This window comes from Numenius arquata, chromosome Z (genome assembly GCF_964106895.1).
Source record: "Numenius arquata chromosome Z, bNumArq3.hap1.1, whole genome shotgun sequence".
NCBI classification, from domain to species: Eukaryota; Metazoa; Chordata; class Aves; order Charadriiformes; family Scolopacidae; genus Numenius; species Numenius arquata.
The window spans coordinates 45,448,404-45,463,286 of record NC_133616.1 but is presented as its reverse complement, the minus strand read 5'-3'; the positions used below and the strand labels follow the sequence as shown (position 1 = coordinate 45,463,286).

At 38.3% G+C, this 14,883-nt stretch overlaps 1 protein-coding gene across 1 annotated transcript in view; it reads right to left on the bottom strand.

The window, feature by feature from the left end:
- AOPEP (aminopeptidase O (putative)) overlaps window positions 1-14,883 on the bottom strand; it is a 195,408-nt gene that overhangs the window by 163,986 nt on the left and 16,539 nt on the right. The window contains exons 3-4 of the mRNA XM_074165976.1: window positions 10,589-10,745; window positions 6,405-6,653 (exon numbers count right to left, since the gene is read on the bottom strand). Coding sequence (XP_074022077.1) covers window positions 6,405-6,653; window positions 10,589-10,745 — 406 coding nt within the window. The remainder of the gene's footprint in view (window positions 1-6,404; window positions 6,654-10,588; window positions 10,746-14,883) is intronic.

The window sequence follows — 14,883 nt, the reverse complement described above, 5'->3', positions numbered from 1 at the left end:
CCCTTGCTAAACATAGGTATACTGAATTATTTTGCTAAACATAGGTATACTGAATTATTATTCACAGCAGCATTGCAACAGAGCATGTCAGACAAGGAAACATGCTAAGTATCTACCAGAACATTTATTACTTAAAGGAACCTCATGTAAATCAAAGTGAATCTCTGTATTTTAAGTCTCTGTGGTGGTCTTTGTACCATTGACAACATGGATTTCACAGGTAATTTCCACAATACTAAAATAACCAATGTTTACTTATTTATGGGTGATTTACAAAATACATAATATTCCAAATGAAAAAAATGCCAACTGGAAAAACTGTCTCTGGAAAAAAATTGGTGATTTGCATCCTTTGTTAAAGAGCTCAGCATAGGCAGTCATCTAAAACAGGACAGAAAAGCAAAAGCTAGGGTTAGAAAAATGGTTTATGCTCAATCCTGTTTTAGTATTTCTGTTTGCATTGATGAATGGATTTCACAGTATTTTCAGCCAAATATCTTGCTTGATTCTTCATCTTAGAAGCATAAGAAGGACAGATACAATTTTCTCCTAGGCAGACTCTGCGATGGATTTCAAGCTCCAAATTCTATTTAAAAAAAACACTGGATGTATACCAAAGCACCACCACTTGCAGATACTTCCAGGAAGTCTAAACTCAATAGCTTAGATTTTTTTTTTTCTTTAAATTCAAATCATATTAAAGTCACTTGCATTACTAAGTCAAATTTCACTTACATTTAACCAAGTCACGATTCTACCAACAAATACACTAAGTAAAGAAGCAAGTATGGACTTTTGTATGTAAATTTGAGGGCCAGCAAAACCATTTGCAGGATTAGAAATTAAAATCTCAGGCAATTTGCAGTCTCTCACATAAAAAAAAAAAAACAACAAAGCCAACCCACCCCCCACCCCCCCCCCGCCAAGGAGACAAGTATGCAAGATTCAAGTTAAGATTCTCCACTACATAATGAATCAAAATTGAGTTAAAAAAAAAATAATCAATTTTTCTTTCTTCAGACATTGTATTTTTACTTTTCACTTTAATTTTTATACATAGTTATTTCTGCATGAATAACCAACTAGTGATATGTGAAAAATAGACTAAGGATTTAAGGATAGACTAAGGATTTAAGGATTACACTTGCAAGTATTTTGTCAAAGTAACACAACTGAAAATGTTGTGCAAAAAAGTTTATACATATGTATATACTCACAAAAGGCTTCTAGAGCTGAAGCAAACAGTCAATCACAGTTCTGCAAGACTGAACAATACTAAAGACTGACATTTAGATTTGACACTTGGGTGTTTTCCAATAGTCCTGGCTGATCTTACTATAGACTTACCAGTTGTCGTTGTAACACTGCAGATACACAGATTGGATAAATGGTGGCTACAGATACAAAGACCAAAGAAGCTGCTAGGGCTTCCCGCCCCTTCTTTTCTTAAGAAAAGTTAACCTTAGTAACATGGCCTGGAAAGATTCAAGTGTTCTGTTGATATACCGTGTTTTGAAGAAAGGGATACTCTTTCCTCTTAAAATACCATCAAAGACCCATTTACACGAGAGGAGAAGAGTGACTGAGACCTTTATTAACAGGAACTGCAAGCTGGGTCACTAAATCCATATTTAGCCAGCTATACAAGTTGACCTGATTTACAAATATGCCGAGCATTGTCTCTTTCTGTCATCAAACATCATTTGGGTTTCACGGGTGTCCAGCATACTTGAAAATGAGGCCACTAATTTTAGAGACTAAATAGGATTCAAATAACCTAATGTTGGGATCCTGTTTTGAAAATGCCAGTACCTTGCTCAGAAGTTTCTTCATTCCACTTGCTAGCTCTGCTATGCAAAACTGCTGTAAGAACAGCCAATCTAGGTAAGACCACAAGATCATCTATTCGATTATTCTGGTTTCAGCTATTAGTAGTCCTAAGTATTTACGGAAAAACTAAGAGCATGGTACATACACTAAGGGGCACTTTTCTTATTATACTCTTCTAGCTCCCAGCAACATGTGATGTGACTAGTCAACTTATTGACACATAATGCTTGGCTAAGAATTTTTCCTTGTGCTAGCACTTATTACAGAACTAGTCCATCTAAAGTACTTTAATTCAAAGAGAAAAAAGCAGTAATCTTATGTTATTTAAACTATGCATGCTGAAAAAAAAAAACCACCTTGAAGACTATTGTTTCAAACAAAGCACTTCAACTTCAGAGTCTCTTCAGGTTTTGCCAAAAGGAAAATAAATTGAGGCAGTAGGAAGAGATTTTGAAACACTAGGTTTTCAAATGTGAAAACTGGACTGGGAACGAACTGATTTGAAGAGCATGAACAACCAGGAACACACAGACCCTATTTTTTATTTTAAGTGTTCCAGACAGCCTTGTTCACATGAGTAACTACTGGTTCACATGAGAGCATTTGTAACTGTGAAATAACTGCTATTTAAATGCCAATGGAGTTGACAATTCTTCAGGGAGTAGCATGTCATCATCAATGGCACCAAAACATGGTGCTACTTTTAATCTCCTGCTTTTAACCTCTTAGCTCTCCGAGCACATGAATGATATGCACCTTCCAGTGTAGTGTGAGATAGGGATCTCTGCCCTGAACAATGTGATTAGGAGCTCTACAGTCATCGCAGTCTGACACAATTCCCTACTCCTTTTCCTCCAATTCATTCCTTTCTGTGAGTAGGAGTACTTAAAATCAGATAATTAAGGCTGTAAGGTGTTCATGAAATTCTCAAAATTCTACAGAAAGCACTGAATGTTGGGGTTCTAAGCTGTTTATATTTGCTCCACAACGCTTTATTCATTTAATTTATATACAGCTTAACATAATATCACCAACAAAGACATGTAGGTCACATTCTTCTTTTACTGGCACAAATTTGGGAGAGCCTATATTGAATCACTTAAACTAAAATAGTGTACAACCAAGAGAGAGTGCAAAATTAAATCCTCCAGCTTCAAAGATCTGCAGGAAGCAAGAGGGGATGCTTGCAATTATTATATACAGTCAAGATCCCATTTCCATACAGAATTCCATAGCAAATTAAAAAACACAGGAAAGGACGTACAGAAAACACAAGTAAAACGAATATGCTTTCAACTAGAGTTTTTCTCCTAAAGCATCTGTCAGACTTCAAGAGAAATACAGCTGACCCACAGCAGCAGCTACTGGAATAGACAGCCTAAACCACCTAATTAGGTCACTCTACAGATGAACTATCATCATTTCATACTAGTCTAAAATGTTGGGGAAACATCCCCCTTAAGTAAAGGGAAGTATTTTGGGATATAAAAAACACAGTAAGTATCAGCTAATGAAGAACAAAGAAAAGTGCCAAACGCTGTAAAGCCCGGATACTTCAGATAATGACTAAAATTTATGACTGCTTCCTTCCCTGGCAGACAAGAGTACAATTAGAATTCTCAAAACAACAGCTCCTTTGTGCTGGTATGCTGTGTTATGTTTATACTGCTACAGATAGACTAGAAGATAAAAAAATAAATAATACAGCACCCTTTTTAACCCAAGATAATAGCTAACTTTTTTTTTTTTAATGTGGGTTTGGACATAGCTTATTCTTAACTGAAGTCACTGAGCTAATTATCACTGCATGCACAGGAATTAACTGTTTAAGCAGCTTGCTATATACATAGAAGCCTCTATTTGAAAAATCACACGAAACAAGAACAAACAAGCTATTATGAGTCACTTAATTTCCTCTGCTGCCCAAATACAGCTTGACATTTAAACAGTTTAAATTATCCCTTTATTTCAAATTTTAAAAATTTGGATGTGCTTGGCTTGATGAACTGTTAAATGAAAAGCATCAGGAAGTATGCATGCCCTTTCTTTCATCCTTTACTTTTATTCAATGATATGGATCTCTGGGAATTGACAGTGGTTAGAAGCATAGGGAAACATAAGCATAGGTTTTTCTCATCTCCTTCACAAAGAAAGCACAAGTACTATGTTCTGAACATGCAGTCTGGACTCAAATAACCATAGGTGCTTTTGCAACATAATATCCTGCAGGCATCTTTTCCCTATAAATGCTGGGAAAGGTACATTCAGGGGAAGCTCTGACAACTTCCCAAAGAGCAGTAGCATATCAACAACTGAATCTTGAAGATTTCTTCTACTGCATGCTGTCATTTTGGCCTAGATACCTCTCTGCCTTTTCTCTTTTATTTTGGACTATTTGTGCATTGTGCCTTTCATGGCTCCACTGATCATTGCTCTTATCACACAGCTAAGTAAACCACTATAGGAAACATCAAAGAATACAGTCTGTGGCAGGTGCCAAAAAGCAACCAAGACTCATGTAACCCGATGGTTTCCTTTAGGAGTTCATTGAGTGAAGAGCTATCATTGAAAACTCAGTACCCAGTACAAGGTATCCACAAAGCAATGAGGCTTATAGGACAGAGGAGGGTCACTGAATGCCTAAGTTTTAAATTTTAGAGATCTTAATAAAAAAATGAAGTAAACTTATCCTAAAAACTATCCAATATACTGCATGCCAGCATTATTTTCTACTTTTAACCCTAAGGAGGATTGCAAGAGGAAAGGTGTAGGGAAAAATCTATGTAAATAAGAAACCCATGTAGCATGAAACAAAATGTTTCCTTATTTGATTAATTATACAGTTTGTAAAAAAAGAAATAAACTTCTGGTTCATCTAAGCACTTGGACTGGTGTCCCAGTTTGAAGTAAAACTGAACCAATTTTCTGTTCTGTAACTTTACATCCTAGCTAGGCCTCCTCTAACTGTCTGAAATTAACGGCATATTGTGGAGAAAACTGCTCGTTCTCAGAATGATAAGACCAATGTTTGTGCTCCATGCCAAGGAATGGTATGCAGGGAGGCCCTTGCTTATACTTATTGCTATAACAACCAAGGTCAGCCAATTTCGTTATTTGCCCCCTTAGAGTGTCAGAAATGGAAAAAATGTAGAGGGGTCACATCGGTGGGGAGGAGCGGACAGGACAGGTGACCCAAACCTGACCAACAGGGGTATTCCATCCCATCTGCCCCATGCTCAGTATAAAAGCTGAGGGATCAAAGGGTCAGCCCCCTTCCTGCGATGGCCGACGTCCAGAGAGGACTCTGTCTGTTCATCTGCCTTTGATCCCCATCCGTGTGTTCCTGACTCCAGAGCTGGAATCCAGTTCCTATTCGTCGCTGAGTCCAGTCTGGGACTTCCCCAGTGCCTGCCGGTGATGTGACTGTCATCCTGGGAGCTTGATACGGTTTTGTATATATTGTATCTATTCCATTATTTTCTTCTTTATTTTTATTTTAATATTAATTCTTCATTAAAGTAGTTTAGTTCATTCTAAACTTCTGAATCTCCTTATCTCTTTCTCCTCCTCTCTCCTCTTTTGGGGAGGGAGAAGGTAGGGGGGAAGGGCCATCTGTCGGTCTGGTTTTGGTAAATTAGGCCAAAACCACGACAACTGGCAATTTGTGCAATTTGTTGAAGTTCCTTCAGGTATCAAACCTACTCAATAATTGTCTCAGGAGCTCCAAAATACAAACCCAACAACCTGGGAATACACCTTTCCTTTCAGTCCTCATCATTCTATTAGAGCTTTGCCTTTAACTCTTCCCTTGAATATTCTGTCCATCTACCTAAATGGATCCACTCTACTGTTGGCACTAGGCAAACAGTGAATAAAAATAGTGTTTCATTCTCTGCTATTAACAAGCACTATCTCATCACCAACTTAAAAAAATATGTATTTTATATGAAAAATAAAAAGCAAATGGGGAATTTCAATTGCTAGGCATTGCCTTACAACAAATAGAGCTAAAATTCTATTGTCATTGTACTACTTGAATATACCGTAAAACAAAAATATTTAATAAAGCTTTTTGTTTTCCACAATTCCATGAAAATTTGATAATATAATCCTTACAGTTTGCCTTATTCAGCTTCCAAAGACCAGTATTTAACTAGAAACTGGTAAGTCACAAAAGGCTTATGAATGAACTCTAGATCTGAATTTTAACATGCCCTTGTTCTGCCAAGACATAATGGTAAAATCAACGCCAAAAGAAAACATGACAAAATGAAAGCAGCATCAAGTATCCAATAGAACCAATAAAAGAACTTCAGTTTGGCAAATGAGGAAATTCAAACCCGCATGTTTAATGAGCTTATATTTTCCTTCCCTGAGCCCCATTAAAAATAAAATTAAAGATCATAGCACAGGATGCAAACAAGCCTACCCACATGAAGTCAGCACTAGACTTTTAAGTTTGCTTTAAGAAAAACAGCGCAACTTTAAATGGATAGCAATTTGACACTGTTAACTAGCTGATAAAAAGGAGTTCAACAAAATATAGAAGAGGAGCTACTAAGCAGTTTCTTTACCTAGCCATTCCCAGGCTGGAGAAGTTGGAAGGAACGATCAAAACATCAAGCCTGGAAAAGGGGTGGGTACCCAGTGTGATGTAAGCTGCTGAGAGGCACTGAGGAATTAGCTGAAGCAAACATTCTTTGCAACGTTCCATAAGGCACCAGGGAGCAAAGACTCTGTAGGGAATGACTGCCTGCAACCTGGCAGCAGGATTTTGGAAACGGCAGGGATACTCCACATGACCACAGATTTCTTCATGCCATCTGACAATAACAAGAAAACAAAAAAAAAAAAAAGAAAAAAGTTTAATATGATACCAAAAATGTGCTCAATTGTATATACTAAAACAAGGATATTCTCTAGATATCAGAATGACAGAGTTAGTTCACAGAAAATCATCTCATTTGTATTCTCACACTGTTCAGACACATGCAGCACTGTGAAAACACTCATGTCTGATTAGAACTGATAAGGTCACTCATAACTAAAATAAAAAGAGACCAGTCAAACGTTGTTTTCATAACAGATATGCATCAACACACCAAGTGCTCAAAATGTACATAAAGAAAACTAAGTAATTATTTAAATATTATTTAAAACCCTAGGTCCATTTAACTTTTTCTTTGATAGTTTCCTTATGTGAAATTCACTGGCATCTGACATAAATTGAATTACACATTTCAACAACTTCTTTCAGAAACCTTTCCTCTTCCTGCTGCCCAAGAGTTTATCCTCATTATCTTATCTGAGAGCTACCTTAACATTTGCTTGTCTATCCATCACACCCTTTCTAATAAATGTCTGCTAATATGCTGGTTTGGTTACCTAGTCTTAATGACTAAAATAAGTAACAAGTGTCTGTTGTGTTAACTCCCAAATAAAGATTTACTGGATATAACTCTAAGAGCAGATTTTTAAGGACATAGATTTTTATGTCCTGATTAACTGCAAAACAACTTTGTACACTTTGGCTCTCCATTTTGGTCTATGCATAATAGTTACCACCCTTGCAGAGGATTTTTTTTTGTCAGTTGTTGGGTTATTTTTTCGGAGACACATTAGTTCTGCTTCTTCCACTGTCACTAATGCAGCTGCTGCAGGTACATCACACTACCTGTGCCAATTAACTCATCCAATGACCATCACACCGATTGAGTCATAACAATGACCATCATACTGATTAAAACTTGCACTAATTTTTGCTACAAAAAGCTACAAAATTATTTCCCTTTTCAGAAGTTTTTTAAAAAAACAGAAACATTCATTTATTCTATCAACACTCTGCCAGACTAATCTTTTGCACCAAATCAATAAAAATTTCTACTACTGAATGTGCTGTACATTAGAAAGGAATATATACTGAACATCTGCAGCGTACTCCTGTAGAGGCAGTCAGAAACATAAATAGTAGGGGAATAATCACAAAACAATTTCTAAGAGCTTATCAAACCTACAAACTATTTTAAATCTTGAATAGGCATGTCTTACCTTGACATCATGACCATGATGTTAGGTCAAACATAAAAATTCCTACTATCAAGATTTAGTAGAATATTTTTAAACCAAAATTAGCCAAGCTGAAAGCCATCAGAATCCTTTCATTTTAAATTCCAATAAGAAAACTCTATTAGATCCTCAAGTTCCAAAGTCTCACTAGCTTTACCTAAACAGTAAGGACTTCCACTGTCGTAATGTTAACACAGTATTAGGCCAAAACAGCTATCTACAAGGCAAGCATCATTTTGTCTAAGTTTCTAATTACGTAACTGAAAAAATACTTACGGCCTGACTAACCTGGTCACCTTATACAACAAACTAACATGTTCTGTTGACACGGGGATATTGTTTGCCTGGACTTCAGCAAAACATTCATCACAGTTTCCCACAGCCTTCTCCTGGACAAACTGGCAAGATACAGACCGGATGAGTGGTCTGCAAGATGGGTAGGAAACTGACTCACAGGCCACACTCAAGAGAGTGGTGATCAATGGTTTTCACTTAGGCTGGCGCCTGTCACAAGTGGGGTCCCCCACGGATCGATGCTGGGCCCCGCACTGTTCAACATTTTCACAAATGTCCTGGATGGTGGGACTGAAAGCACCCTCACCAGGTTTGCTGATGACACCAAGCCGGGTGGCGAGGTCAACACATCAGAAAGGAGAGACACCTTACAGAGAGACGTGGACAGGCTGGAAGAGCGGGCTAGCAAGAGCAGTGTGAAGTACAACAAAGAGAAGTGTTAAGTCCTACATCTGGGATGACATAACCAAAGAACCCAGCACAGGCTATGATCTGTGTGTCTGGGGAGCAGCCTTGTTGAAAAGCACCCAAGGGTTCCGAGTGGACAAGCTGAACATGAGTCAGCAGTGCACCACTGCAGCAACAAAGGCAAACCAGATCTGGGCTGCATCCACAGAGCCATTACTAGCAGAGACAGAGATGCGATCATCTCACTCTGCTCAGTGCTTCTCAGACTGCACCTGGAATACTGTCCAGTTCTGGTCCTCACAATTCAAGAATGACACAAGAGAGACTGGAGCACAAGTCTTATGAAGAGAGGCTGAGGGAGCTGGGGTTGTTCAGTCTGGGGAAGAAGAGACTGAGGGGAGACCTTATCGCTCTCTACAACTACCTGAAAGGAGGCTGTAGAGAGGCGGGGGTCGGTCTCTTCTCCCAAGTTACAGATGACAGGACAAGGGGTAATGGCCTCAAGTTACGCCAGGGGAAGTTCAGGTTAGATATTAGGAAATATTTCTTTACTGAAAGGGTTATCAGGCATTGGAATGGGCTGCCCAGGGAGATGGTTGAGGCACCATCCCTGGAGGTATTCAAGAGAGGAGTTGACATGGTGCTCAGGGATATGGATTAGTGTTGGGTGGTGTGGTGTGTGGTGTGTGTGTGTGGGTTGTGTGTGGTGTGGTGTGTGGGGGGGGGTTTTGTTTTGTTTTGTTTTGTTTTTCATTGGTTGGACTAGATGATCTTAAAGGGTCCCTTCCAACCTAGGTGATTCTGTGATTCTGTGGAGGGTGTCCAAAGGAGGACCACAAAATGAACAAAGGGCTGGAGAACCTGCCCTGTGAGGAAAGATTGAAGGAGCTAGGTCTGTTTGAGAGGAGAAAGGGAGAGAAGAGGAGGAGAGGGGAACTCCATTCACCCTATTCAAGCACTGAAAGAGCATCTACAAAGGGCACAGACGCTTTCTCTTCACAAGAAGCCACACGGAGAAGACCAAGGGGCAATGGGTGCTAGATAACCACATCAAAGCTCCCCTTCCCAAAAAAGACTGAACCAGATGATCTTTCAAGGTCTCTTCTAAACTGAGCTGTTCTGTGATTCTATGACTACAAATTTGAAAAGCTGAGAGCAATGTGCGAGGAAATCAAGTGCCATGTCTGAGATTTCTGCTAACTATGGTGAATACACATGGAAACAACTGGTATTTTTCCAGAGACTTAATTTTTAGCTTCAAGTCCCATTTTCAGGCCTATATAGTATTGTTCTGTTCATCCATCACTCTGTAATAATTTAAGATCGATAAGCAATTTTGACTAGATTGGAAGGAGGAATAGATGTATCCAAAATAATTACATTTCTACATGTTTGGTGAAAGACAGCTAAGTAGCTACTGCATGTACTAGACAACAGGGCATTTTTTTATTGAAAAGAACTATTGGTCCAACTTTATTTTATGGGACCCTTGCAACAGGGCTTTCATGTACCCGCTCAGGACACATCACCATAGGCAAAACACTGCACAGGCCAGCTCTGGGATGGGAGTTGACAGGAAGAAAAAAGCGAGTGAGTAGGCAATATTGTAGTAGGGGTCATAAGGTATGACGAATGGACCGAGTCTAGTAACACAAAAGATCTTACAGCCAGACATTGTAAGAAACAAGGGAGGACCTGGTATTTTTTCGGCAGGGCATTAAGAGTCACAGGATACAGGATGCAAATCCAGATGATACCCGGATTTATTAACCCTGTTGCTCACTAAGAAGCTTGTTTTCACATAAAAAGAACCACACCCTTACCCATGAAATAATGCCTTTGGAATTCTTTTCCTGTCAAGATTTTTCTGCTCAGATTAAACAAGTTCTATTTTGATTCCTGTACTAATATGACTCATTTTCACATTCCACAGAGTAAATGAAAATGCTACCCATATATTTCATTGTTCAACAATATTCTAAACACTAACCTGAAATCAGCTTGTGAAGATGGCAAGGAAAACACAGTGCTTGTCTGGACAGTAGCCGTGAAAGACTGCTGTTTAACTTCCTGCCAGCACCCCACAGCAATAGTGAAGGTGGATGCGGGCATTGGCATAGTCACATAGTAGTACCAGCTCAAGATACCTGTAAATAAAATTTGTACAGAATCATCAGTCCAGCACACACTTAGTACTTAGCATTTTTATGTACTTAAGATTTTGAGCCAAACCTCCCACCTTACATCCTGTCATTTTTGTCAAGGAGAGAAAAATAATTTCACTGAGACACATAAAAGCAGTCATTATTTGGTCATGATAATCCAGGAGCTGCTAGAACAAGATTAGAGAGTCTATTAGATGGTAAAAAGATAGTAAGTCTTTTCATTATGGGAAGACAGTGATGGAAGACAAGGAGTACAGTATAGGATGACTGTATCTATGAATAAACGGGAGGATGTTTTAGGACAGCATACTTTCATTAATCTAAATGTTGCTCAGTTTTTTCTGTTTGTTCCTTTAAAAAGAGTATAGCTTAAGGGTCACATACATAAATACTCACTTATGGTCACAAGTACAGGTACCACACCATACTAGTAGGTTAACTACTCATGGAAAAAGCCTAGCATGAGTTATAACCTGCTGAATCGTGCAAATAACTGTAGCTGTGGCAACTGTGGAAACATATAAACTTTGGTTATTTTAAGTGAACATTAATACTTGTTCTTTTGCAACAGTATTCTGACCAGGGTTGTGGAAAACTATCAAAAGGAAAATAAGGAAAAAAACCAATCCAGTGGAGGCCACAAGACGTAAAGGAAAGGAAATAAACAACTGCAGGAAAGTATCTCTGGGTTTCCTACCTTAATGACCACAGAAAGTCAAGCTGTCCAAAGGAAGGACAAGCAAAATCTTTTTGCTTAGCCTCGACCAATTTTCCACCTATTATTTAGTATGATAAAAAAATACTGTACATGAAGTCTTGTACGAGGCAGAAAAAGTCTCTGCTTCTTATACACGCTAGCAACCACTTACACTCCCTCACTCCATCCCACTTTTGGCAACATCCACCACTAACACCAAAACTCTTTTGTCTGTACTGTAAGGTGAACATATATTACTCCTGTAATTTTACTAACCTCTGGTTAGTTTTTGAGCAAAAGGAACTTATTTGCTCGAAACACATTATGAACAAAGAGGATAACTGTTTTGCCAAATTCCTCCCCAAAGCCTTTTTTCTTAAATTAACTTACCAAAGCTACGAATGTGCCAAAGCTGAGCAAATGCCACCTTGAGAGAAAGAAGTCACCCAGGACAGGGATAACTTATTATTTTGAAACACCAAGAGAGTTTCATTGATATAAACTGTGCTAGAGGCCCAAGCCTGCAAACACTGAAGTTAATAGCAGCTTTACAATTGACTTAAACCCTTATAAGAGAAGGCTCATAGGTAGTCTACAATATTTCACTTTGTATAGCATCTGTTATATACAAAGCATTACAAAATGATCCATGCGGTTACATTAATTGTTAAGTAACATCAGGAGAAGACTGACAATTTGAGGAATCATAATGGAAAAACAGTAACGAGTTCTCAACTGAGTTCTGAAACAAGCATGAAAGTCAAAAAGCAGTCACAGAAAACTCTTCCAGATCACAGGAGGTGTATAGGAGAAGGCTCTCACAACAGTGAGGAGACTGTGTAAAAGGAAAGGGTGTCCATCTGTGCTATGCAAACAGAGGGAACAGAGAGGGTTACAGTGAGAAACAAGTTCACCAAGACAAGCAAAACCATGGAGTATTTTGAAAAGATAAGGGTAATTTGAACAGAATGTCAAAATGAGAGAAAGAACAGAGAGAGGAACAGCATGTACTGCATTCAGAAATTTACATGAATTAGCAACGAACATATGCTATTCAGAGCTGGAGCAAACCTTGCAAAAGGGTGAAGGCACCAAAGGCAAGGAAAGTTAGTTTTTCTTGGTATGTTTTCAGATTTATCTAAATTAGGACTTCCTAGAGAAAAGAAAACCAACTAACACACAGATCCTTGTCTTTTTTTCCAACACCTTATATTTTACAGGCATTATAGAGACCACGTGAACTCCTAGAACAAGATCCAAGATTTATACTGTCCTTACACACCTAACTGGGTGTCAGTCCATTTCCAGCAGGGCTTTTAGATGCCTTCTGCTTTCAAACTCTAGAACTGTGTAGGGTAATTATATATTTATATATTTATCCTACACATGTTCTGTCTTGAACAACTGAAATCACATGCACTGGCATTACAAGTGAGTTGTCTCTATAGTCCACTCACTGATTGGTGACTGAAATGGTCTTTACGTAGGCAACATTTCTCTACAGCTAGCACGATGAAGTACTGCTTCAAACAGTCTAACTCTTATCTTCTGTCTTTTCCTCTCACTACTGGTAACACTGTCCCCAAGCCTTGCCTTTTCTCCCATAACTGCACTTCCTTTCTTTAACTTTCTTCAGGTCAGGGGATTTTGTCTTGTTTTCCTTCATCTGTAACCTCAGATTTATCCCAGGACACAGACTGGGATCACAAAGTCCACTCTACTCCCTTTCCTTTCTCTGCCCTTCCCCTGGCTGCTCTCTGCTTTCCAGTGGCTACCTTGGAGATAGCACCACCTCTAGGGTAAGAGAAAACTGCAGCTGAAATGGGGAGACGGCTTTCTTTACCAAACCCAGCATTTTGTACCACAAAAACATTTTCAGACTAAGCAAGGACACCTTAGGAAGAACAAGAGATTAGGCTGCGGTTAGTCCAATGGAAAAACAGAGGAAGAGCACCCCGGTCCTTTTATTTTTAATGCTTATACCCTCTCCTTGCAACCAGACTTAATTTAAAAGCAACTTGATTCCTCCACATTATTACTTTAGACAATTACAATATTTTCAAAATATTTCCTCTATAGGTAATTTTTGAAATAATTTTTTAAAAAAATTCTTTTTTTCAGATCTGCAAAGCAAATCTATCATGTCATAACTGCACAAACCATGCACCAACAGTCATCTGTTCTATGAGGTATAACTGGAAAACATCCCATACAAAATTTAGGACTACATTCAACAGGACTAGGAAACTATAATCTATTTATAATTGTCCAAAAGAAAAATTTAAAGGCCATTTCTTTCTTCCGCTGGAAATAATAATGATGAATGATGTAATTACTTCCTACAATTTTTAATGCATTTAATGCAGTTATCTTTGAAACCATTAAAATTGTTTGAGTCCTGTGGAGTCCATTATAACTAAAGAAACACCTGAGAGTCAGTATCTGTTAATGCCAGATGCAAGAACATTAAGAGTATTTTTACTTATTAGGATATTTTCCCTCAAATAGTTTGCACTAACACAAATACAAACATGAAAAAACACAGATTATGTCCATGATTTACTAAACCCCACAAAACTCAGCTGCCTCTAGGCAAAAAGCCAGATAATCCCACGCAGCATTTAATATACAAAGTAAGAGCTAGCAATAATACATAAAACTACAGCTAAATAAGTAGTTTTGCCAAAAGTACTATTTGGCTGGAGCACCAGAATTAAGAATCTCCAGCTTTCTGAAACTGTTTGTAACTTGTAGAGATCTTTGATCTCACCCGAAAGCCAGAATTTCCCACAGAGCATCCCCACATTCATGCCAGAGCATTAGTTCAACACTGGCTCAGAGGGATGAGTAGAATGTGATGAGGTGTCAACTCCTATGCTGTAGTTCCTGATGTATGCTGGAGATGAATCAACACAGGTACTGATTCTTGTTTTGCCTTGTGAAAAGCGAGAGGAGCACAAAAAAAAGCAAGTGCTGTTGCTGCTAGATACAGAGCAGCAGCAGTGTCTTCCCTACCCTAGAACTGTATTTCCTCTCAGTAACAGAATACACCTTCTCACTGAAATCAGAGATGGCAAAACAAGATCAAGGACTACATACAGTAACCACACAAAAAGCAAGCCAGTCAATTTCACACTTAATGGTTGAACATCTACTTCTTGAACATGAATCAAAACAAATATAAAGGTGTCTGTGTCTACATATATTTGCACATTCTATGTGTTACAGAAATATGCTGAAGCAAAGTAAAACTGACAAGTGTCAAAAAATAAATCCAATGGTTAAATGGCTTACATCACACACACATTTAGTGCTCCCTGTAAAGCTTTCTCTCAAAGTGCATTGTCAAATTGCATTTTTCTAATACTTTTTTCTGCTCTAAGTACTCCATATAGAATCCACAGTATTTTTAAGCACTTTTAG